The sequence below is a fragment of the Orycteropus afer genome, unplaced genomic scaffold (assembly GCF_000298275.1).
Source record: "Orycteropus afer afer isolate SDZICR_OR568_19922 unplaced genomic scaffold, OryAfe1.0 scaffold00050, whole genome shotgun sequence".
Classification (NCBI taxonomy): Eukaryota; Metazoa; Chordata; class Mammalia; order Tubulidentata; family Orycteropodidae; genus Orycteropus; species Orycteropus afer.
The window spans coordinates 12807287-12834597 of record NW_006921637.1 but is presented as its reverse complement, the minus strand read 5'-3'; the positions used below and the strand labels follow the sequence as shown (position 1 = coordinate 12834597).

General features: G+C 40.5%; 1 protein-coding gene across 1 annotated transcript in view; it reads right to left on the bottom strand.

Annotated features, from left to right (window-relative positions):
- The window catches only part of PGBD5 (piggyBac transposable element derived 5), a 234670-nt gene that overhangs the window by 36044 nt on the left and 171315 nt on the right, over positions 1–27311 (bottom strand). Inside the window, exon 3 of the mRNA XM_007938498.1 lies at positions 21474–21608. Within this exon, the coding sequence (XP_007936689.1) occupies positions 21474–21608 (135 nt within the window). The remainder of the gene's footprint in view (positions 1–21473; positions 21609–27311) is intronic.

The following is a 27311-nucleotide window of genomic DNA, read 5'->3' as shown; positions in this document are numbered from 1 at the left end:
TGTGGTCAATGACATGAGACAAAGTTTATGTGAACTGCTGTATGGAAAGTGAATTTGCTCTGTAAACATTCACCCAAATCACAATTAAAAAAAAAAAAAAAGATATAAAATTGATTAAAACAAGCAATCCAGGAAGAAGAGATAGAGAAAAATGTCAAGCTACATGAACACTTCCCAGGAGCAGAAACTCAAAACAAATAGGGGCCTTCCCTCAGAGTTCACAGAGAGAGAAAGCCTTTCCCTAGAGCTGGCATCCTGAATTTGGACTTTTAGCCTCCTAAACAGAGAAAATAAATTTGTTTGTTAAAGCCCTCCACTTATGGAATTTCTGGTATAACAGCACTAGCTAAGTAAGACATGCATATTCATACACTGAGCTCCCAAAAGACAGCCCTAAAGAAAGCTCCAATCACTTAGATGTTTGATTGCTTGTTGATTTGCTTTTTTCAAAAGTCACATCTCCCTCAGTATCCGCTAAGCACTGAGTCCTCCTTTCTCTTCACTCTCACCCTTCCACCCAGCTGTTATTGTTAGGTGCAGTCAAGTCTCCTCTGACTCATAGCAACCCTATATACAACAGAATGAAACCCTGGTAACCACTAATAAGCTTTAGTCTCTAAACACTTGCCTATTCTAAATATTTCCTATAAGTGGGATCATACTATATTTGTTCTTTTGTAACTGATTTCTTTCACTCTGCATAGTGTTTTCAAAGTTCATCCCCGTCAAAGCACATATCAGGACTTCATTTCTCTTTATGGCTGAGTAATATTGTATTGTAAAGTAAAACCTTGCTGAAGATAATTCCAAAACAGTTGCAGCAGTATATTGACAGGGAACTGCCAGAAATTCAATTTTGATTCAGAAGAGGAATGAGGGTATCATTGCTGATGTCAGACGGATCTTGGCTGAAAGCAAAGAGTACTAGAAAGATGTTTACTTGTGTTTTATTGACTATGCAAAAGCATTTGACTGTGTGGATCATAACAAATTATGGATAACATTGAGGAGAATGGGAATTCCAAAACACTTAATTATGCTCATGAGGAACCTGTGCACAGAGACATGAGGCTGTCATTCAAACAGAACAAGGGAATACTCCATGGTTTAAAATCAGGAAGGGAGCATATCAGGGTTGTATCCTTTCACCATACTTATTCAATCTGTATGCTGAACAAATAATCCAAGAAGATGGACTATATGAAGAATGTGGCATCATGATTGGAGGAAGAGTCATTAACAACCTGCATTATGCAGGGGACACAACCTTGTGTGAAGATGACTGAAGCACTTACTGATGAAAACTAAAGACTAGTCTGCAGTATGATTGCACTTCAACATAAAAAAAAAAATGAAAATCCTCACAACTGGACCAATAAGCAGCACCATGATAAATGTAGAAAAGACTGAAGTTGTCAAAGATTTCATATTACTTGTTTCCACAATCAATACCAATGGAACCAGCAGTCAAGAAATCAGATGACATACTGCACTGGGCAAATCTGCTGCAAAAGACCTCTTTAAAGTGCTGAAGAGCAGACTTCTCTTTGAAGACTTAGGTGTGCCTAACCCAACTCCTGGTATTTTCAATTGCCTCATATTCATGTGAAAGCTAGAATAAGGAAGACAAAAGATTGATGCTTTTGAGTTGTAGTGTTGGCAAAGAATACTGAAAGCACCATGGACTGCCAGAAGAACTAACAAATCAATCCTAAAAGAAGCGCAGCCAGAATGCTTTTTGGAAGCCAGAACGGTCAGACTTCTTACCTACTTTGGTGACACTGTCGAAAGGTACTATTCCCTGGAGAAAAATATCATGCTTGGTAAAGTGGAGGGTCAGAGAAAAAGGTAAATGCCTTCAATAAGATGGATTGACAGAGTGGCTGCAACAATGGGCTCAGGTATAGCAAGGATTGTGAGGCTGGCATAGGACCAGACAGTGTTTCTTTCTGTTGTACATAGGGTCACTACAAGTTGGAGTTGACTCAACAGCACCTAACAACAACAATGATATAGTATTGTTTGTATGTATCACATTTTGCTTATCCACTTCTCTGCTAATGGACATTTAGATTGTTTCTACATTTTAGCTATTGTGAAGAGTGCTGCAATAAACACTGGTGTACAAGTACACTAGATCATGTGGTAATTCTATGTTTAACTATTTGAGGAACTGCCAAACTGTTTTCCACAACAGCTGTAGCATTTTACAATCCCACCAGCAATGGTTAAGGGTTCCAATTCCTCCACATCCTTGCCAACACCTGTTGCTTTCTGTTTTCCAAATCATCATATTAGTGGGAGTGAAGTGGTATCTCATGGTGGTTTTGCTTTGCATTTCCTTAATGAACATAATTTTTGACAAGATCTTATTAATGTCACTGAACTGTACATGTAAAAATGATTGAAAAGTCAAATGTTTTGTTACATATATATTTATTGTAATAAACAAACATAAATTTAAAAAGAAGTGACTCCTCTCCCTGTGCATATGAGGAGAAAGCACAGTCCACATAAAACAGCTCCACCAACACGTGGAGGAGCAGGTCATCCACCATCCCCGAATAAGCAACAGTTTGTGTAGATACTTTTATTATCTTAGTTTTGGGCTTCTTGTTTGAGAAGTATCTTTAGGGCAGAAAAATGTATCTCTTATGTTCAGGTTACCTAGTGCCACTCTGACAAGAATATACCACAAATGAGATGGCTTTAACAAACAGGAGTTTATTCTCTTACAGTTTGGAGGGTTTAAGTCTGAGTTCAAAGAGCCAGGCTCTAGGGGCTGGGTGAAAACCCCTCAACCTTGGGCTTCAGCTCCACCTCCTGCTCCTGGCCCACTGAAGCCAGAGGCTTTTCTTCACTCAGACAGCTGCTGGCTGCTGAGACTGACAAGCCCAAGGGTGACAAGTAAAAAGGCACAGTCCCAATGTTACCAAACCACACGGTAGGCCATTAATTCGACTCCACTGAAAGTCCCAAGGTCGGCAGAGCATGGCAGCCTGCTGAACAACAACACGGCTATATGCAGGGTTCAAGTGAACCATATAAGTTAGAGACCATTCCCCAAGGCTTCTCTTTATATACAAGAAGAAGACTACATCTCTAAGGCAATTACTCAGCTGCTCACAGTAGATTTCACAATGGAGTTGGTTACCAGTCTCATCATGGGGAATACTACATCCAGGTGCCCAGTCACTCACCCAGGCCCAGCCAAGTTGACACACAAACTTAACTACCGCATCTTAGTTGCCAAGATTTTTACTTTTTCTAAAAAGTTTTTATTGCTTCTTTGATTTATTAATTTTAAATATAGGGATTTAGAAAGAAAGTTAGTAACTATATTACATTACATTTTCCTCTACAACATTGTAGCTAATGTTGCATATTTTAGACAGACAACAGAAAGAATCTTAGGACATATGTACTATAGTAGTAATACCTCAGGGACACCTGCAACACACCACTATTATCTTAGCCTTGCTTCTGAAATGCCCTAAATCTTCAAGAGGCAGGAACCAGTTCATGTCAGCTATGCTGGTCTTGACCACTGGCTTTATTCCTTCTCTTTCATTGCATCAGGAGAACTAGGTTTCTCCACTGTTGGTGCAGAGAACATTTTGGGACCTAGAAGTCACTTACGAGGCACTTGTGCTTCTTTGTTTGAATCTTTTTTGCAAATTACTTTGCAAGGAACAGACTGAGGGTATAGTCTTGACAGCGAAAGAAACAGTGCAAGAGGAGGTGACCTACATTCATTTAAATAATACCAGGCAAGCTCAGGGAGATGTGTAGGGCTGTCACAGGGAACATCTGGATGCAATGACTGTTCATGAGAGCCTTGAAATTTAAATGATAAATGATGTTCATTCATGAAAAGAATGAGCCTCCTGTGAAAGACAGAAGGTGTATTAAAAAGAGCATAGTGCTAGATTAGATGTGGATAAGATGGCTCAAATGTTGTCTCTGTCAATTACTCCCTTGTGTAATTTGCAACCAGTTACGTTATTGTTCTAAACCTTGGTTCCTCATTTGAATAGCTAAAATTACTGAACATACCTCACAAGGCCATTTTGTGAAGTAAAATCATGAATGTGGAAGTGATTTTTTAAATATATGTAGCAAAGGTTTTTACCTGTGCTATCCAATATGGTAACCTCTGGCTAAATGTGGCTATTTTAACTGAAATTTAGATTTTCTAAAATTAAGTAAAACTTCAATTTCTAAGTCATACTAACCACATTTCAAGTACTCAACAGCCACATGTGGCTAGTAACTTCTGTAATAGACAGAGCAGATTAGGTATTTCCATCATTACAGAGTTATACTGGCCAATTCTGTTTCATGCCATCCTTAATTCATTAGCTGGGTTTTTCAGCAAAGTCTTTACGTGGCCACCTTACAGATGACTTCTTTCTTCACTCACTTTTTCTCACGCTGTCTGTTTCTTGAATCAGCTGGCTAGGAGGAGCTTATGCCTAGAGACTGTTCTCTGCCCTCTCTTCTCTGGCTGTGCCTTCAGCACTATTCACCCTTGTAAGAGCCTGGCTTGAGCTCTGTTCTAAGCTTCCCAGGAAGCTATCTTTCAAAATTATAGTTCGGAGAGCTGTTACACCGTGGAGAATGTAACTAGTGCCACAAAATAAAATGTGTATAGAAAGTAGATTGTATACGAAAGTAGATTGCCCAATCTTCCTTCCAAGGAGTGGCTGGTGGGTTTGAACCGCCAACCTTCTGGTTAGCAGTCAAATGCCTCAGGCACTACACCCCCAGAGCTCCCCAAAAATGGCAGTAAAAAAATGTGTTGGAGAAGAAACAGGTATGAACTCTTTGTACCTATTTAAGTCAGTCTTAAGTTCCAAATTAATGAGGAAGAGGACTAGGGTTTAATCTTGACTGCTAACCAGAAGGCTAGCAGTTCAAACCCACCAGCCACTCCTCAGAAGGAAGGTTGGGCAATCTACTTCCATAGTGATACCACCCTGGAAACCCAAGGAGGGGTCACTTTGAGTTGGGTCTGACTGGATGGCCTGTAACAACAACAATCAGTACTTAGTTCACTACTTAGGCCACATCATAAATAATTTATTATCTTCTTTGTATCTCTATATGGTAAGTAGGGCAGGGCAAATAAACTCTATTTAAAAGACTGTGGGAGAGATTAGTTCTCAGCTACCTGCTAAAGGGCAAAGAGAAAAGTCTATGATAGATGTCTCATATTTCAGCCAATTCCATTTTGTAACATAACCACATTCAACCTGGACAGGAACAAATGAGTTGTCTCTCCACTAATGGACAAATACCCTGAACTGTCCCAGTTTTTATTTATTTATTTTCATTCCAAAAGCAAAATTCACTTTAGTCAATCAACTCTACTCAGACTCTCATTTTTAAAGCTAATTCATCTAGCTTTTGGTCAAGAACAAAAGATTTTATTCATGTGATGCATAAAAAAGATTAAAAGTTAATAAAGGCATCTAAAAGAATAAATAATAATACAATTATTATTTTAACCAGAAAGGTGAAAGACTTGTACCCTGAAAACTATAAAACATTACTAAAAGAAATATGACACCTAAATAAATGAGAGGATATTTCTTACTCATGGGATGGAAGGTTTAATATTGTTATGATATCAACACTACCCAAAGCAATCTATAAAGTCAATGCAATTTCCATCAAACTTCCAACAGTCTTCTTTTGAGGAAATGGAAAAACCAATCTTCAAATTTATATGGAATGATAAAACAAAAACCAAACCTGCTGCCATCGAGTCAATTCTCATTCATAACAAATCATATTATACTCATTATAACTCACAGGACAGAGTGTAATTGTCCCATAGCGTTTCTGAGGTATAAATCCTTATGAAAGCAGTTCACCTCTTCTTTCTCCCATGGAATGGCTAAGGGGTTCAAACCACTGACCTTTTTGGTTAGAAGCCAAATGTTTTAATCATTATGCCACTAGAGCTCCTTATGTAATAACAAGGCACCCAAAATAATCAAAGCAATCTTGAAAAAAAAGAATAAAATAGCAGAACTCACACTTCTTGATTTCAAACCATACTACAAACCTACACTAATCAAAATAGCCTGGTTCTGGTATAATGATAGACATATAGACCAATGGAACAGAATTGAGAGTTCAGATATAAATCTGTATACCTATGGTCAATTATTTTTGACAAGGGTGCCAAGTCCATTAATAGGGAAAGAAGAGTTTCTTTAGCTGGGAAACTGTATTTCCATAAGTCAAAGAATAGAGGTGGAGTCATATACCTCACATCATATACAGAAACTAATTCAAAATGGATCAAGAGGAAGATGGCAGAATAGGCAGACAAACTACACAGGCCCTCTTCAATAAAGTAAAGGGGAACCAATTAACACAGATGCAGAAGATAATCCTGGAGCCCTCAGCTTTGAAAGGAAGGATACAGAAGTAGACTAAAGTTCAACTAGTAGAAGAACCTGCATGAAAACACTGGAAAGGGAGACATGCAGAACTGTGGTCTGTCAGTGACCCTGATGGCATGGACAGCTTGGATATTGCCAAGTGGCATTAAACCAAAAAAAGCCAAACTCACTGCCATGGAGTCGGACCCAAATCATAGAGACCCCTCCTTGGGTTTCCAAGGCAGTATCACTATGGAAGTAGATTGTCCAACCTTCCTTCCAAGGAGTGGCTGGTGGGTTTGAACTGCCAACCTTCTGCTTAGCAGTGAAATGCCTTAGGCACTATGTCACCAGAGCTCTTAACTGGTATTAGGACCTAAGAATTAACTTAAAAATTGGCCTGAATAGCCAGGGGTTACTGCACAGAGGACTGCACTGGTGGCTGGTGAATAAAAGGGGAAGCAGCAAAGAGGGAGACAGGCTGAGTTGTGGAATTTGGCTGTATGGAGGGTGCAGCCATTTTGAATGTTTACAAGTGGTTCAACCATTTACAATATTTAAACCAACAGTCTTCTGCCAGACTCCAGGACCTAAGAATAGGCTCTACTTGTCAGGGACGGCAAGTACATTCCGGACACAAATGACTGGAAAGGTGCGATATTTCCCTTGTTACTCTTATATCCCACACCTCCTTGGTGAATGGAGGTGCAGCTACCCCTCACTCCCACCCACCTTCTGGGCTGGCAGGAATTCGATCCCTGTCTGTGTGCTCCAGTGGAGCCTGGGTGCCCTGCCCAGATATTTTTTTTTTTCCTTTTTTAGTTTGTTTGATTTCATCTGTTATAAAATTATTATTACTACTTATTTCTTTTTGTCCTTATTATTCTTTGTTTGTTCTTCCCTTCCTAGGTTCTAGTTTTCAGCTTTTTCTCTCTTACCTGTTCCTGGTTCCCATTTTTTTCTTTCTCATGGTTCTGCCCATTCTTTGTTTTTCTTTTTGCATTTTTCCCATTATTTTCTTCATTATTCTCCTACTCTACTTTTCTCTTATTGTCCCTTACCCAGATATTGCAGGGTTTTTTGTTTTTTTTTTTTTCTTCTTCTTTTTCTTTTTTTGGTGCTTGTTCCTGTGTGTTTATGTGGTTTGTTTTTTGTTCACTTGCTTTTATTTTTTTTATGGTTTTCCAATTGTTTTTTGTCTGAGTGGGAGACAGCAATCATACCCATACAATGAGAGCCACCAGTTACTTCACCACTTAAGGGCCAAGAATAAACGATCACCAAGAGGAGCCTGACTCACCCTCAACTGTGATTCAAAAAGAGTTAACAGAGATCTAAATACAACAATATTCCAGTATCTTGGAGACCACAAACCATCACAGTCCACACAAAGAAGTAAGATAAAGTGGTAGAAATGAGGAAGAAGTAGCATTGGAATTCCCTAATAAGGAATTCAAAAGAATTATACTTAGGTATCTTTAATGGATTGAGAGACAGATCAAGGAAAAAAAAAAAAAAAACACTGATAAAATTGAAGAAAGTACAGACAAAACTGTAGTACAATTTCAGAAGAAAATACAAGACCAAAATGACAAAATAAATGAAAAATTAGAAATGATACAAAATCTACAGATAGAAATCCAGAAGATTAATACTACATTTTCAGAAATAGATAACACACTGAAAGGAAAGGAGTAGAACTGAATCAATGGAAGACAGAATTAATGAGATGGAAGAAAAATACCTGAATACTTCTTTGGAAAGGGATCAATCTGAAAAAAGATCAAAATAAAACAAAGAAAGACTAAGGCTCATGTGGGATATCATCAAAAGGAATAACCTACATATAATTAGGAATTCCAGAACAGGAAGAGGAAAAGAAAACAACTGAGAAAATTGTCCAAGATTTGTTGGAAGAGAACTTCCCTGATATGATGGAAGATGAGAATATAACCATTCAGGAAGTTCAATGAACCCCAAACAGGACAGACCCCAAAAGAAAATCACCAAGATATATCATCAAACTCATCAAAACCAAAGACAAAGAAAGAAACCTGAAAGCAGCACAGGAAAAATTAAAAGTTACCTACAAAGGACAACCAATAAGAATAAGTTCTAATTTTTCAGCAGAAACCAAGCAAGTGAGAAGACAATGGGATGGTATACATAAAAACCTGAAAGAGAAAAATGTCCAACCAAGAATTATATACCCAGGAAAATTGTCCCTCAAATATGATGGTGACATTAGGAGATTTCCAGATAAGTAGAAATTAAGGGAATTTGTTAAAACCAGACCAACCTTACAAGAGATACTAAAGGGAGTCCTTTGAACAGAGAACTAATAATAGCAAACAACAACTGGCCATTAAAACAGAAGATGACATAACCCAATGCAAAAAGGGCAAGGGGACAACATCTCCTGACCTCCTCTAATCCCACAAGAGGAAGACAGAGTCACTATCAGTAACCCAAGGCCTATTACTACAAGGCTAGACATGCTGCCTCCCTCCAGCCCTTTCCTCAATTGTTCCTCCTAAAGCACCCACCACCGCTCTCTTGGGTCCAAAAATTCACTGTAGTGGCCACACAGAACTCACAGATTATGGGGTTTATTAGGGAAGCACCAGGCTACAGTTCAGGAAAAATGCTCAGTCTCTCTCCCAGCCCACAGTCTCTCTCTTAACAGTTTCTCACAGTCTCTCTCCCAATAGTGAGTGTCCCTTGGTGTCTCACTCAGCAATGTGTGTCTCTTGCGTCTCTTTTCCAGCAGTGTGTCTCTTTCAGCAGCACATCTTCCTCAACCAGCAGCAACTGGAGAGAGACTTCTGCCTCTAGGAGGCCTCTTTTTGAGCCTGGGAGAGTGGCCAAACTAACCAATCATAACTCAGAATTCTAAGCACCTGAGAGCGGGAACCTCCCAGAACATTGCTTTGTGTTGCGCCCAACAGAAATACCCCAGGTGGATAACTTTTACAATCAGGAGCTCCTCAATTGCTCACAGCAAATTCTACCACAGAGTTTACAAAGACTTATGGCTAGAAAAGCCACACTAAGTAATTTACTACATCACACCCAGAAACCAACACAGCTATGGAAGTATCCAAAGTAAAATAAGCTTACTAGATTGTAAACAGGGAACCACAGACATCAATTGGCAAATGAGGACAACTACAAACCAAAAAGAGGGAAAATACTGTGTAGATACAGAACATCTAAATGGTGAGGAAGTCAAGAGAGTTTTAAGATAGAATGGACTGTTCTAAACTCAGGAAGAAAATTATAAATCACAGGGTAACCTAAAAAAAAAACGATTAACCTTCACATAACGATAAAAGAAGACAAGCACAGATATTTAGCAAATACTAAAACAACAGCAACAAAGGAAATGATAACACAATTCATAAACAAAATGTGCTCAGCACAGAAAGATTATATGGAATAGAGAAACCAGGAGCACCATGAACGAACACATAACAAAATGACAGTAACCAATTCATACTTGTCAATAATTACATTGAATGTCAATGGATTAAATGCACCACTCAAGAGATGGAGAGTTGAGACTGGATAAGAAAACATAACCCATCACTATGCTGTCTACAAGAGACACACCTTAGAGACAAAGACAAAAATAGACTAAAAATCAAAGGCTGGAAAAGATATATCAAGGCAATGGTAACCATAAAAGAGCAGGAGTGGCAATATTAATTTCTGATCAAATTGACTTTAAGACAAAAACCACCATAAGAGACAAGGAAGGATATTATATGATTAAAAGATCAATTGATTAAGAAGATATAACCATAATAAATATCTATGGACCCAATGAAAGAGCCCTAAAATACATAAATCAGACCTTAACAGAATTGAAAAGACAAATAGATGACTCTACAGTCATAGTAGGAGATTTTAATACACTATTTTCAATCACAGCTAGAAAAACTGGAAAGACACTCAACAAAGATTCAGAAGAGCTAAACAATACAATCCACCAACTTGGCCTTATAGATGTCTACAGAGCACTTCACCCAACAACAGCACAATATAAATTCTTTCCAGTGCACATGAAACATTCTCCATGATAAACCATATGTTAGGCCATAAAGCAAGCCTTAAGAAATTTAAAAACACTGAAATACTGCAAAGCATCTTCTCAGATCACAATGCTATCAAATTAAACATCAACAATAGGCAGATCAATGGAAAAAGAGCAAGCAAACACGGAAACTGAACAATAGCCTCCTTAAAAATGACTGGGTAATGGAAGAAATAAAAAATGAAATTAAAAAATTCATTGAATCAAACGAAAATGAAAACACAAATACCAAAAGTTCTGGAACACAACAAAAGCAGTAATCGGAGGCCAATTTATAGCAATAAATGTACACATATGTGGAGAGATTGGGACTCTAATACACTGCTGCTGGGACTGCAGAATGATACAACCACTGCGGAAAGTGGTATGGCGATTCCTTAAAAAGCTGGAATTACAAATACCATTTGACCCAGCCATCCCATTACTAGGTATATAGCCTAAAGAATTGAGAGCCAGGACAAGAACAGATATACGCACACCCATGTTCATCACAGCACTATATACAATAGCAAAAACATGGAAACAACCTAGGTGCCCATCAACAGAACAATGGATAACCAAACTAGATACATACACACAATGGAATACTATGCAACCCTAAAGAATAATGTAGAATTGGCAAAACACTACATAACTTGCATGAACATGGGGGACATTATGCTGAATGAAATAAGTCAATCACAGAAGGGCAAACATAGTTATTAGTCCATCATTGTAATAAGTCAAGGAAAGATTTATATATGGAAGGAAATTTTCTTTGCTGGTTACCAGGAGTGGGAGGAGAGGGGTCTGAACCCTGTAAGATAGGTAGGGACAAGTATTGATTTGGGTGAAGAGAAGGGAAATGGACCAAATGTGAGTATTCAACACAGTGGCATTGAGGAAGAGGAAGACATCGAAAGGTGCTTGGGAGGTACAGACAATAAAGATGAATCCTTTTGCACATACAGTACTGTGTTGTTAGTGAAGGCAAACACTGATATAGAGTTGGATAGATGGGTAGACAGGCTGAGTTATTAGGTATGTCCATGCAGGGGGGAGTGTGCCCATGACCATGTATAGGGTTGGAAGACAATATTGCTGCAAGTGTATTTGTATGTTCTGTAAGAATTTCCTGGTATATGGTAGAGGTGACAAGGGACAAGATCGTAGCCACTTCTTGGCCACAGCCAGCTACCCAGAGGTAGTGAATAGTTGGAACTGTAGGCTTGGGACCATGGTTGCAGAGGACATCAAGCTCAATTAGCATAACATACTACATAAAAGCACTGTTCCACATCCTACGTTGATGAGTAGCGACTGGGATCTTAAAAAACTTGCAAGTGACCACCTAGATGCAATGATGAGTCTCTCTTCATTCAGAGCAAAGAAGAATGAAGAAAACCAAAGACTCATGGAAATAATTAGTCCAAGAGACTGGTACACCATGTGATCCTCAGCCCATATGACTATGAGACCAGAAGAACTAAATGGTGCCTGGCTACCACTGTCAACCACTCGGAGGAGGATCTATGTAGGAGATCCTGGATAGAAAGGGAGAACAATGTAGAACAAAACTCAAAATCACTGGGAAAAAAGGGGGGGGGGCAGGGACTAGGTTTGCTCGTCTGATGGAGCCTGATGGAACCACTGAGCCTATGGACCCTAGCTGCCCTTCAGGTCTGGCATTGAACCCACTCCTGTGGCTTCTAGCCAAATAAAAGGCAGGCATATGAGCTGAATATTTACATCAGGTAGATACACTCCTTGGGGGGAACAGAAGGGCTGTGCATGCACATGGAGACAGCTCAGGCAGCAGGAGTGCATGGGAGGGACAGACACAGGGAAAAGGTAACTATGGGGAGGAAGTGGGAGCAGAGCTGTTGCACTGTGGGAAATTGCAGACAACGTCATGAGACAAAGTGTATCTGAGCTACCATATGGAAAGTGAATTTGCTCCGTAAACATTCACCCAAATCACACTAAAAAATAAATTAATTAATAAAAAATGGATCAAGAGCCTAAATGTAAGTAATGAAGACATAAAACTCTTAGAAGGAAGTACTTCTTCAGGATCTAGTTTTTGACAATAGATTCTTAGATATGACAATAAAAACATGAGCAATAAAGAGAAAATAGATAAATAGTATCTCATAAAAATTAAAAACTTTTTTCACCCAAGGATTTTATCAATTTGTAGACGATTTACAGATTGGTATTACATTTTTGGGAATCATATATCTGTTAAAGATTTAATATTCAGAATATATAAAGAACTCTGGACTCTTAACAACAAAAAGACAGATAACTTGTCTTAGGTTGGATTCTCTAGAAAAGCAAAACCAACCAATGAAGCTTATATATGTGTGTGTGTGTATGTGTGTATGTGTATATGTATACATATACATATACACATACACACATATACATATACACATACACACATATACATATACACATACACACACATATATATATTTATCTCAAGAAAATGTCTCATTTTGTTTCAAAGGCTGGCAAACTCCCAAATTCATGGGTAAGATGTCAGGTTGGATGCTTCTTCTGGCTTACATAGCTTCAAGGGCTGACAAATCCAAGACTGCTGGTCAGATGGCAAGCTGCTGGCTCATGGGTTGCAGAGGCCGATGAATCTAAGATTGGTAGGTAGGATGGCAGACTGCTGGCTTAAGTCCAAAGAACTAGAGGTCAGATGATGATCCAGGTGCAAGCAAAAAGCCAGGGAGCTACTATAAAACATCCATAAACACTGGAAGCAGGCCATACCCCTGAAGAACTCCCTTTTAACTGACTGGCTGCTTATAGAATATCTCATCATGGAGATGATTACATTATATCAGATCTCATCAAGGGGGATGACTAGATCATAACTGCCAAACCACTGAGAATTTGAGAATTGTCTGCCAATTTGAACAAAACCTTAACCATCACAACAGTCAATCCCTTGTCAACTTGGCACCTGTACACAACTCCTTAAATCATACATACACTCTAAATAAGACAATTATAAAGTTGTACTTGCACCTAAAATGATATAACTAACACACAAACAACTGAAAATGCATTAGCCCCATTTACATCTTATATTTTATATGGGAAGAAACAAACATACGTGATGTACACATACAAGGAAGAAATACTCAACAATCATAGTCCTCATTTCTGCAGCTGGTCATGTGGTTGTAGCTGGTATTTACAACTACTTTCTTTCAGCACCCATTCCATATTTCTTTTGTCCTCAGAGAGCACCTCAGCTGGTCACGGTTCTTTGCTTGGTGGGTGACTCAAATCCTTATTCCTGAAGGGTCTAGGCCATTAGTACTCATGTGAGAATTGAGTTGGTGTAGTTTTCCATTGACTTTAATCACAAGGCATGGTAGTACTAAGAGATATCATAAAGAATGTCCTTTATTCCAGACATACTCTTCTTTACTTCCATTATGTAGTATCAATCCAATTTCCCCTTGGTTATCAGGATTAATCACAATAGCTAATACAATTAAAGGAGCTCTGGTAGCATAGTGGCTAAGACACTTGCTTGCTAACCAGGCGGCTGGTGGTTCAAACCCACCAGCCACTCCTCGGAAGGAAGGTTGGGCAATCCTACTTCCATAGTGATACTGCCTCGGAAACGTAAGGAGGGGTCGCTATGAGTCGGGGCCGACTCGACGACACAAAACAACAACACAATACAATTAACTCCCTTCTTTGTCTGTGGATCTAGAGGTAAAAGGAGCCCAAAATGGCCAGGTAGCATTCTTAACTTCCAGATCAATGGAATTAGTATTGTGTCTCCAGGTGGGAGTATTCCTCCCTTAGGGACTAAGACCTCCAGACCCACAGAGCATAGAGTCATAGGGCCAGGAAACAAATCGTCACAAAGGTAATAGTGAGTGGTACCACTCCCATTTCTGCCCCTTGGCTCCTGGACCCAAAAATCCTAGCTATTGGAGAAATAGTACCATATATTGGACTCTGGTTTAGAGCATATACAACTTCCTGGAGAACAATGCCCCAATCCTGCAAAGTATTGTCACCTAGCTGGCATTGTATTGGGTCTTTAGAAGGCTAATCCATTGTTATATCATGCCAGCTTTTTCAGGATGATGGGGAACATGGTAAGACCAGTGAATTGCATGAGCATGGGCCCATTGCCACACTTCATTTCTTGCCAGTGAATCCCTTGTTCTGAGGCAATGCTGTCTGAGATACTATGATGTGAATAAGGAATTCTGAAAGTCCACAGATTGTAGTTTGGGCAGAAGCACTGTGTGCAGGGAAGGCAAATCTGTATCCAGAGTAAGTGTCTATTCCAGTAAGAACAAAATGCTGTCTTTTCCATGATGGAAGTGGGTCCAATATAATTAACCTGTCACCAGGTTGTGGGCTGATCACCCTGAGGAATGGTTCAATATCGTGTTCTCAGTGTTGGTCTCTATTTCTGGCAGATTGGGCACTCACTAGTGGCTATAGCCAAGTCAGCCTTGTTGAGTGGAAAACCATGTTGCTGAGCCCATGCATAACCTCCATCCCTGCCACCATAGCCACTTTGTTCATGAGCCCATTGGGCAATAACAGGAGTAACTGGGGGAAAAGGATGGCTGGTTTCCGCAGAACATGTCATCCTATCCACATGATTATTAAAGTGCTCCTTTGCCGAGGTCATCCTTTGGTGAGCATTCACATGAGACACAAATATCTTAATTTCTTTGGCCCATTCGGAGAGGTCTACCTATATACCTCTTCCCTATACCTCCTTGTCACCAATTTTCCAATCACGTTCCTTCAAAGTCCCTGACCATCCAGTAAAAAACTGGCACATAAATCAGTATACAATTGCACATCTGACCATTTCTCCTACGAAGCAAAGTGTACAGCCAGGTGAACTACCTGAAGTTCTGCCCACTGGGAGGATTTCCCTTCATGATTGTCCTTCAAGGAAGTCTCAGAAAGGGGCTGCAGTGATGCTGCTATTCACTTTTAAGTGGCACCTGCATATCATGCAGAACCATCAGGCACTAGTTTTCTCTTCTTTACTCAACTAATCATGAAAAGGCCTTAAGTGCAGACTGGGAGAGGAAAGGTAACGTGACAGGAGTGGAGGCCATGGACATTTGGGCCACTTCTTCATGCAACTTACTTGTGTCTTCAGGTCCCACTCAAGCCCAATCCTGTATATACCACTTCCATTTAATGATGGAGTACTGCTGTACACATCTAACTTTATGATTCGGGTCAGACAACACATAGTTCATTATGAGCAGCTGAGACAGCATGGTGAATTCGTCGCCCATGATTTACAAATTTGTTTCTCACTATTGCGGTAAAAGTGTGTCCTCTGGGCACCCCATGTATGGGTTTATGGGTCTAATCTGATAAATCTACTCTTCTGGTATTAAATCTATCTTAATTAACTAGTGCTGCTGTAACAGAAATACCACAACTGGATGGTTTAAAAACAGAAATATATTCTCTCACAGTTTAGGAAGGTAGACATCAAAATTCAGAGTGCCAGCTCAAGGGGAAGAGTTTTACTCTCTGTTCGCTCTGGAGGAAGAGTTCTTGTCTGCTTTCAACATATGTGGGCTTGGCATCCCTTGGAGATCACCATGTGTCTTGGCATCAGTCTTCCACTGGGTCTAGGAAATTCACAGCCCAGGGAGTCCAAAGAATATGTCCCACTCCTGGCTCTTTTTTCTTGGTGGTAGTAGTTCCCTCTGATCTCTGCTTTCCTGTTTAATCTCTTATATGTCAAAGAGATCAACTGAGGATAAAATCTAATCTTGCAGATTGTACCCTGCCTCATTAATATAACTGCCACTAATTCTGCTCCATTAACATCACAGAAGTTAGGATTCACAACAGATAGACAAATTACATGAGATCACAAAATGGAGCATAATTACATAATACTGGGAATCATGGTCCCGCCAACTTGACATACAACCTTAACCATCACACAACCATGTTAAAAAAAAAATGGGCAAAGGATTTCAACCAACAGTGCACCAAAGAAGATATTCAAAGGGCCAACAACAAATGGCATATGAAAAGATGTTCAATGTCTTTAATCATTAGGGTAATGTAAATTAAAATCACAATGAGATACCTCTTCACCTCCACTAGAATGGATGCAACTAAAAAAAAAAGAAAATAGAAAATAGCAGGTGTTGTAAGGATATGGAGAAATTGGAACCTTCATCCATTATTGGTGGGATTGTAAAATGGTACAATCACTCTAGAAAACATTATGGCAATTCCTCAAAAAGTTAAAGAGAGAACTACTATATGACTCAGCAATCCCAATCCTAGGTATACCCAGAAGAAGTGAAATCAGAAACACAAACAGATTCACCTGGAGCAACAAAGGAAGATGAGTCAGGAATAAGAGAAGGAAAGGGAATGTGTAGCTAATTGTCTCCATGAACACATTGCCTCCTTTGCCACGAGACCAGAAGAACTGGATGATGCCTGGCTACTATTACGGAACATTTTGATCAAAGATGGTATGGTATAGCAGAATCCTATTCAAAAGAAGTAAAAGGTAGAACAGAATTTCAAATTCTCACAGACTCTAGACTTCCTGGAGCCATGGAGGCTTGATGAACCCCTCCAAACTACTGCCCTAAAATAAACTTTAAAACTTAAACAAAAATATCCCCTCACGTCTCCTTAGAATCAAACAATAGTAACTAGTAAAGAATGTCTGCCTTGAGCATTATTCTCTTTTAAGATCTATCAATAGGGGATCAAACCGACAACAGCAACTGAAAAGAGTAGATAGGAAACTTAGGAAACAGTGAGTTTATGTAAATGGGAGGGGAAAAACTCAGAAAAGGAGGGTGAAGATGGTTATTCAAATAATGTAATCAATGTCACTGAAATATATATGTAGAAACAAATTGGTGTTTTTTTTTTTTTTTTTTGCTGTTTGTATTCTCAATAATAACAAAAAAATACATATTTTTTAAAAAAGAAAAAAATGCACACAGTAATCTCTATACCAATGTTCACTGCAACCATAGTCATAATAGTCAAGAGGGGGAAAGAACCTAAATGTCAATCAACAGATGAATGGGTAATCAAAATGTGGTACATATACACAATGAAATATTATTTATCCATAACCCCAAACCAAACCAAACCCCCTGCCATCAAGTTGATTTTAACTCTATAAAGAAAAATAAAATTCTGATGCATGCTACAGCATGGATGAACCCTGAAAATATCATTCTGAGTGAAGTCAGTCAGTTACAAAAGGATAAATATTGTATGATCCTACTTATGAAATATCTGGAACAGGCAAATGTTTAGAGATCAAAGCTTATTAGTGGTTACCAGAAGTGGAAGGGAGGGAGGAAAAGGGTGGCATTGCTTAGAGGGCATTGAGTTTCTGTTAATAGAGGTGGAATCATTTAGAAAAGGATAGTACAACATCAGGAATGCAATCAATGTCATATAAAAATTATTGAACTGAGCTCTGGTAGCATAGTGGCTAAGACACTTGCCTGCTAACCAGATGGCTGGCGGTTCAAACCCACCAGCCACTCCTCGGAAGGAAGGTTGGGCAATCCTACTTCCGTAGTGATACTGCCTCGGAAACCCAAGGAGGGGTCGCTATGAGTCGGGGCCGACTCGACGGCACATAACAACAATAACAACAACAATTTTTTTGTATTTATTTTTTATCACAAAAAATTTAAAGTTAAAGAAAAATAACTTCAGTGCAATTTCTTCAAGTTCTTTCAAAATAAAAATGATGTCTCAAAATAAGGGAGATTAGTGACAACTGATTCTGGTACTCTGCCCTACCAACTATCCCATTATATAATAAGGGAACATGGGTCAAGGTGTTGGAAAGAGACACTTGGTTTCTGTCTAGCTGGGAAAAGTTCTCTCCTCAGGGAGATGACAGAACCCAGTAGTTAAGAGAGTGGGGTGTGGGGTCAGGATGGCTGGGCATCATCAGAGGTCTACCACTTTACAGCTGTGACTTGGGTAAGTTAGTTCACCTCCCTGTGCCTCACTTTCCTAATTGTGAAACAGGGTAGTAATAATAAATTAAATAATGCATATAATTGTTTAAGCATGGTGCCTAGCACACACAGCAAGCACTTCCCATATGCTGACTATCCTTTTCTGAACCCCAGAAGAAGCTATTACAAACATTCAAATTTTATTTGAGGCATGAGAAGGGTTTTCAGGACAGCTAGTCCTGTGGCACAGAGTGTGGGGGATCTCATTCACAGCACAGCTCACACATATCCACTAAGGCCTGTCAGGACACCTGTGATGTGCATGTGGGGAGGGAGTATTTAATTTGCTTGGGAGTTTCCATCATGACTTCTGGCTTCTAACCCCCAAATGCCTCTAAAGTAGGGTAATTCTAATACTGAACTAAAAGCTCTGCCTCTGCCAAGCAGGAAAACCATAGCTTGTCATTTATAACTGTTTTGCTACATAGAGAAGTCTATGCCTCCTCTACATGAGTTATTCAATCCCCTGAAGACCATGTCTCTTCCTATCTTCTTCAGGCAAAGTGCCTCCTTTATTCAAAGCTGTACTCAAGGTTGTCGCAGGTCTCTGTTCCTCCTGCCACCCTTGGGCTCTCCCATCTGCCAGTAACTCATTGGGACCCTGGGTTCAGTCTTTTTGACGTTGTAGAGACTAAACAATAGTCCTTATAGAAACTGTCTCCTTTTCACTCCAGAGAAAGATCACTAGGCCTCTATGATGTGCAACCTCAATGTCAGGGACTAGGTCCTGATCAGGCTTTCTGGGACATGATCAGATCATTTCCTTGAAACAGGAGGTTTCATCTTCACTATAAATCTCTCCTTTTCCTCGAACTCAGCTCATAGGAGAACCTGCAGATGAAGGAAGAGGAGAGGATCTTGGCAAGCTCCCCCTTTCAGATTCCCTTCCCAAACAGGACAAGCACTGGAGGTGTGACAGGGACAAGATCAGCAAAAAAGGAGAAGACTTTCAATAAGATGAATTGACACAGTGGCTGCAACAATGGGCTCAAGTATAGTAAAGATTGTGAGGATGATGCAGGACCAGGCAGTGTTTTGCTCTGTTTTACACAGGGTCTTTATGAGTTGGAACCAACTCAACAGCATCTAACAACAATATCATCACACTGCTTGGTAGATACCAGGTACATACTAAATATTTATTGAAAGAATGAGTGCATGGTACCTTGGGGGTAGGGTGCAATATAGAATGAATCTGATGCACTCTCAACCCTATGAGTGTATCACTGTAAGAGGGTATTCCAGAGATGGCAGAATCATTGGAGCATGGGCAGGGATAGAGGTAGCACCTTCAGGAGTGAGTCTTGATCTGGGATAGGTCCACTCTGGCTTAGGGACACAGGAAACACACATCTATGCTCGAGCAGATTCAAACCCAGGGTCAGGCTGCAGATCTTATCTCATCCCAGCCTGGAAGTCTCCCAGAGCTACAGGAGGAGGTGGTGTTATGAACTGAATTGTGTCCTTCAAAAATATGTGTCAACTTGGCAAGGCCATGATTCTCAGTAATTATTCCATTTTGTGATGTGATATAATTATCTTATGTGTTGTAAATCTTAACTTCTATGATATTAGTAAGGCAAGATTAGAGGCAATTATGTTAATAAGGCAGGATACAATCTATAGGATTAGGTTGTATCTTGAGTAAATTTCTTTTAAGATATAACAGAGATTAGAAAAATGAGCAGAGAGATGGTGGACTTCAATACCATCAAGAAAGAAGAGCCATGAATAGAGCACATCCTTTGTATTCAGAGTCTCTGTACTGAGAAGCTTCTAGACCTAGGGGAAGATTGATGCCAGGACACATGGAGATCTCCAAGGAACACTGGGCCCACAAATGCTGATAGGGGATAAAACCCTTCCCCCAAAATTGGAAAAGAGGGAAAACCTTCCCTTAGAGCTGGCACCCTGAATTTGGACTTCCAGGCTTCTATGCTGTGAGAGAATAAATTTCTGTTCATTAAAACCATCCACTTGTGGTATTCTTGTTATAGCAGTACTAGATAACTGAGGCAGGGGAAATAGTATTTCTGAGAGTTACCTGGAGCATGTGCATTTTCTTTACTGTAGTTTAAAAGCAGATGTGATGAAGAGATGCTCAGCTGAATACTCCCATAACTCCTTGCCTAGCTCTCAGGACTTAGTACCTCAGGAAAAGGATACAATGCAAAACTCTGTGCCTTGCACCCTGGGATGCAACCCTTTGAGGGTAGTAAGCATGGAATGGTTGCAATCACCAAGTCCTCCACCTCCCAGATGGCAGAAGAAGGCATCATTAAGCAGTGCAGTAGAAGATGCAGCCCAGATCCCCATCGCTCTCCTTGTGTACTCTGCAACTAGCCCCTCCCATAAAACAAAGCTCTGTGGCAGAACTCCATGACCTCTTCTAAAACACACACCAAATGTTTGCTCTGTTCTGAACAGGGCAAAACTGGTGAGCAGGTGGCAATGCTGCTTAAAGGCCATGGACTTGGCATGTGTTCTTGTGAAAGGATCTGACTTAACTACTTGGCTTTGGTGGGCAGCATAAAGAAGGCATCCTTAGGAGTGGGAGGTGGAGAGGAGACCTGAAAAGTGAGGTGACTTCTGGGGCAGTCATACTGCAATGCTATCAGAGAGGTCAAGGTCTGTGTTACAATCCACTGGTTTGGGTGAGGTCTTTGGCTGACAGGCAACAACCCCAGAGAGTTGATATGGCCAGGCCAGTGCCTTGGTCAGTGCTTATGGCTGCTATTAATCAAGGGGCTCAGTGGGGAGGAAGAATATCCAGGTGACAGTGCTGGTCATGGTGGGGGCCCCTCTGGGCCATGGAATGATGGGGCACAGCACAGCCTCAGACTCAGCTGGAACACTAGGAGAGCCTGCTGCACAGTAAGAAGGGTAAGTCACAAGTCCATCTGTTCCTATGTGGGTCGAGGTCCCTGGCTCTGCCTGGCCTAGGCTCACCTGGATGATGAAGCCCGTCGAGGAGCACTGCCGGACCCAGAGACTGAATTTCCGCTTTTTCCTCTTCCGCAGCTCCCGCTCTGTACATGTGGCAATGAATACTGGGTCTTCATCAATCAGGGGTTCATGTAGCACCTACCAGAAGATTGGAGGAAAAGTCAGAGGTTTTCAAGGAAGTCAGCATGAGCACAAATCCAGCCTCTGCCTTTTGCTAGCTGTGAGGCCTTGGCTAACTGACTTTACATTTCTGAACATGAATTTCCTCAACTACAAATACTAGCAACAATATCTACACTAGTGTTGTGGGGAGGGATAAGTGACAACATGCAAAAAGCCCTGTGCATAGGCTCTGACATATAGCCACTATTCAGGAATGGTCCCCAGGTCAAACTCTCATGGGTAGAGAGGACTCTTTGGTCTAGTGGTACAGCACCCATTCTTTTTCAAAGAATTCTTTTTTCCCCAATGGATAGTTCTAACTGCTAAAATGCTCTTTTCCTCACTGACTCAAAATTTACCTACTTTTAACCTTAAACCTATTGATGTAACTTCTGCTCCAGTGAGAAAAAAAGGAAAAACATACAATTTTTTAGGCATTAAAGTTAGTTCTCATGTAGGTACACAATCTTCTTTTCCCCAGGTTATTCCTCTTCTAAAAAAAAATAATAATTTCTCAGGTCTCGTTGCAATGATACAGCCTATTGGCTCTTCTCCAGGCTGTCAATATCTGTTCTTGACTATTTCAACTTCTTAAAAACAAGGTTATATGATTTTTTCAATGAGAAGACAATAAAATAATGTGAAACAACATTACAAAAATAAGATCCAAAGGAGTGGTCGGAGTTTCATTTCTTCAAGCTAAAGCTTTGGGAGCCTTTTGGGAACATTTTAGGAATCTGCTGCATACCTCTCTCCAATTGTATTACAAGTTTAATTATGAATTAGCTTTTATGTCTGTAGTTAATTGAAATGAAGAATGTAGGAAACAATATGATTCCAAGAACTCTACACAAAACTCTAGATCAGGAGTTGACAAACTCAGCCAAATCCAGTCTGCCATCTTATTTTGTAAATAAAATTTTATTGGAACACAGTGATGCTCACTAGCTTAGTATGGAGAAGCTGGCCCGGCTGTAGTGCCTCTGATCCCTCACGCCCAACTTCATGTACTTACTGGCTCTTTGTGGCTATAAAATGTTCAAAGCCCCATCTGAAACCACTCAAGCAAAATGGACAAGTCCGACACATGGGGGTAGGGAATGGAGCAGATGGAGATGAAATAAAATGGCATAAAGCCCTTTGCTGCCTGCCTGTTCCCTAACCCAATTATCCCTGCCGAAGAAGTATGTTCTATCCTTCTTTCTCTGAGGCCATATTAAACAAAATTGCCTGCTCTCTCTTTCATGTTCAGAAAGAAAATGGGCCTATATTCCACTTGCATTTAACATATAATCAGTTGCAGATTTATATTTAATCACATGACTCATCAGAGGAAAAGGGCCAGCAAGAACTCCTGACCTTCAGCGATTTTTTTTTCCTTTTTATAATCATTAAATGAATTATGAATGGGTCGTTACTAAACCCAGCACAGAGCAGGCAGCTCCCCAGGGCTCTGAAAACTATATATGCCAGAAAAGCAACTTTCTTCTCTTCCAGGCTGCACACTGATCAGCATTTTGGTTACACAGCTTTATTTCCCCAGACCCCTTCTGTGTATGGTGAGCTCACTTTGAGGTGTGGCAGGCAGTCATGGTAGGGGAAAGAGAAAACATCTATTTGCTTACTGCATAACCCTTCTCCTAAAATAGTTCTCTAATTGCTGTTATTAGTTTTGAAGAAAGGTAGTGTTTCTCCATTTTCCATTTGTGTGTACAAACTTGCGTATAAACTTACACATACACTCACTCCTTTGGTTACCATTAGATTCTGAGAACCCTCTGAAGACTTCACGAAAGTTCTTTAATCATCACAAAGCTCATGTTTGCTGAAATTAAAAAAAAAAAAAAAGAAAGCTCCAGAGATTTCTGAGAAGAAGGTGTGAGTGTTTGAGGTGACTGTGTGTGTGTTGAGGGTGGATTATAGGCAGACAGGGTAAGGGGAAAGTACACAGAGAGGTTTTTGGGAATCTGGAGAAAATTCATCTCCATGCAAGATGAAAAGGGTGGAGAGGGCATTATTTTTGACTGTTCTTAGAGGAAGGAATGAAGACCATGCAAAGATGTTCTGTGGCTTGGGGGCGTCTGACTGCAACTTATAGCCAAATTCAACACCCAGTCTTCGTTTTACGTGAACTGACTGTTACAGAGACCAAGTGAAGATTTTCACAGAGAGGGAAAACCAAGAAATCTTTGGAGCTTCTAGTTGCACCAGTTAGGGTTCACAACAGGAACACACCTTCTTCCCTAACACACAGATAAGTCTGCAGGAACATAAAAGCAAGAACCACGCAAAATGGCCAGTCCTGGACACCAAGGGGAGAAATATCTCTCCCTGTCACCACAGGAAAGCTGAGGTCCTTTTTCCATACTGGAGGTAAGTGCTTTCCACAGTAAATGGAGTTAAGCCACCTGCCTAGGGAAGCAAGGGTCCAGGGTGACTTGAAAAAATCCCCAGGTGGCAGGAAGGCATGGTTCAAAATCCAGCCTTGCTCTGTAGTTTCTAAGGAGGCACTGAAAAGTCCAATCTGATGTTGATTTACCCTACTCCCCTCCAACAGATACAGAGTTGTTCAAAAGGGCCCAACGACAGGAGAAAGAAGGAAGAAAGCAAATTCCACTTGATTATCAGTCAACAGGAACAAGAGTGTTTTCTATAACCTCAGGCTAGCTCCCTCCCTGCTGTCCACCTCACTCTTTCATCTTCTACATGTCCTGGGTATGCTCTGTTCACCCCTCCAGATTCACTATCTACCTCCTCTGCCCTGCTCTGTGGCCTGTGGGCCAATCTCTTACAAACAGCATCATCCAGGCTCATCTGCCCCCTAGCTTCTTGTTTGTTTGGCCAAGAAGGGGCATCAGGAAGAGACTGGAGATCAAGAGGAGCAAGAGGTCAAGAAATCAATTACTGGACTGCATGCCTGCCCTGGTGCTGTCTGGGTACTGCACCTTTTCCTGTCCCTTTTCCCAGGCTATGGACTGCACTGCTCTGGAAAGATTCTCACCCCTTGGCTTCCCACTGAAGCATCACCACCCTTGTGGCTTCTCTCAGTCCTGATCAATTGTTCCTGTATTAAATGCTCTTCAAATGCCCCTTTGGAGCATACCACTGGTTTCCACCTAGGGTCCTGACCTAGGCAACAGGAGCACTCAGTAGAAATGGTAGCTAAAAGAAAAGAATTTAACTTTGCAAATGGAATGATAAAAATAAGAATTAAAAAGCAAAGTATGGTAAAAAAATATTGCTGTTAGTTGCCATCAAGTAGATTCCAACTCAAGGTAACTCCATGTGTACAATGTGGAACTCCTCCATAGAGTTTTTCAAGGCTGTGGGTGTCCAGAAGCATATCATCAGGCCTGTCTTCTGATGTGTCCCTGAATGGGTCTGAACCATCAACCTTTCAGTTAGTAATTGCTTAACACTTTGTGTCATCCTGGGACTCCTGAGGGAAAAAAGTAGTGGGGGAAAAAAAAAAGGAAAATAAAAAATCAACAAAAACCCTAAACTGAACCTCATCTCTTCATCTAAGGCCTCCTGTCTCTCAACCTCATCAACCAAAAAAAAAAAAAAAGAAAAAATGTAAGCTCTCCCTGCTCCTTATACTTCTCCACCCCTGCCACTGGCCATCTGAGTCAAAAGTTGTATTCTCAGCCACTTGCCCCACCCAGGGAGCTGCAGGCCATCCACACTGCCCAGCAGACTCAGAAATACTGCTGGTTCCTTCTCCTTGAGGCATGCAGGTCCTAGGGCTGGGGAGGGGGAGCCCACATACCTCAGAGTCTACTATTGGGGAATGCTGTGTGCCAGGGGCAACCCAGACTCCTAGTATGATACAAGAGGCATAATGATCAGTATTCTGCATCACACTGACTTGAACCACAGATGATTTAATACAATACTTCCAGGATGCACAGATGTCAAAGGAGGTACCTGACAACTCTGATGACAAGTCTGATTAAAATGTTTATGTGGATGAAAACAGCTGGCTTAGTCTTGGAGCTGAAAGGAAACTAAGCAATCCTATCTTCAGGCTGTTAAGTATCAACCATCCAAATAGCTGGCTGCTTGATTCTTAAGAGATTCTTATGAATAGAAGCCTTCTCCAGCAACTCCTCAAATGTTTGATCCCAAGGATGGTCAAGAACCATCCTTGGTTTTTTTTCCCCGTTGCATCTAACCCACATTTCCCTGATTTGGTTATTTTTGACCCAGGAAGTGTTCAATAAGATAAAAAGTAATGTGTCCACAGCTCTGCCACCTGTGCCCAGGTTGACGCACATCACATAAGCAACTACTGATTACACAAAGAGTATTGAAATTACAGGTTCATTTTCCTTTGCCACGTGGAAGCTTTCTAGCCATTTTTCACCACAATAGGGGAGTCCCTGCTCATAGACTATGACAAGAAAGTTAATAACATCAGCCAGAGAGGTTAGGGAAAGAGGGCAAACTAGGCAGAAAGACTGCACAGACGCTCTTCATCAAAGAAAAGGGAAACCAATTAACATAGACACAGAAGATAATCTTGGACCCCTGAGCTTTGAAGGGAAGGATATAGAAGTGGACTAAACCCCAACTAGAAGAAGAATTTGCATGAAAATACCAAAAAAAGGAGACATATGGAGCTGTGGTCTGGCAGCGATCCTGAGTGATCCTGATGGCACAGACAGCTTGGAGATTCCCGAGTGGTGGTAGGACCTAAGAAGTAACCTAAAAATCACCCTGCTAGCCAGGGACTGCATGGAGGACTGTGCACAGTGGCTGGGGAACAAACGGAGAAGGTGAAGAGAAAGGTGGGCTGAACTGTACATTATGCCGGTCTGGAGGCCACTGCCATTTTGAAGGTTTAAAAAGCGGCTTGACTATTTTGGATACTTAAAGAGACAACACACTTGCAGATTCCTGGGGCTTAAGAACACATTCTGCTTTCCAGCAACCCCAAGGACATTTGGGACCTGGGAGATTGACAAGATACGACATTCCTCTTGTTACTCTTATACTCCACACCCGCTTGGTGAATGGAGGTGTGGCCACCCCCACTCCCACCTACCTTCTGGGCCCACAGGAACTCCCATCACAGTCTGTGTGCTCAGACGGAGCCTGGGTGCTGTGCCCTGACCTCCACTGATTTTTTTTCTTTTCTCTTTTTTTAATTTAATTTTTATTTTTTTCTTTTTCGCTTTCTTTTCGCTGGTGATTAGTTTGCTTGTATTTGTCTGTTTTAAAACAACTAATATTATTAATACTTCTGTCCTTATTATTATTATTCTTAATCTTCCCCTCCCAGGCCCTAGTTTTCAGCATTTTTTCTTTTCCCTGTGCCTGATTGAATTTTTTTTTCTTAACGTAAGGTATTGTTTTTTCTTTTCCTCTTTTTTTTCTCATAATTAACCCTGCTTGTTTTTCTTTTTGCATTTTTCCCACTTTTTTTATTCATTTATTATTCTCCTTCCCTACTTTTTTTCCTTAGTGCCCTCTAATCCAGATATTCCAGGTTTTCTTGTGTTTTCTTCTTTTTTCCCCTTTTTCTTTTTTTCTTTTTTTTGGTTACTAATCCTGTGTGATTATATGCTGTGTTTTTCATCCATGTGCTTTTAGTTTTTTGATGGTTATTCAATTGTAATTTGTGTCTAACTGAGTGGGAGACAACAACAGTCCCCATAAGACACAACTACACCCACA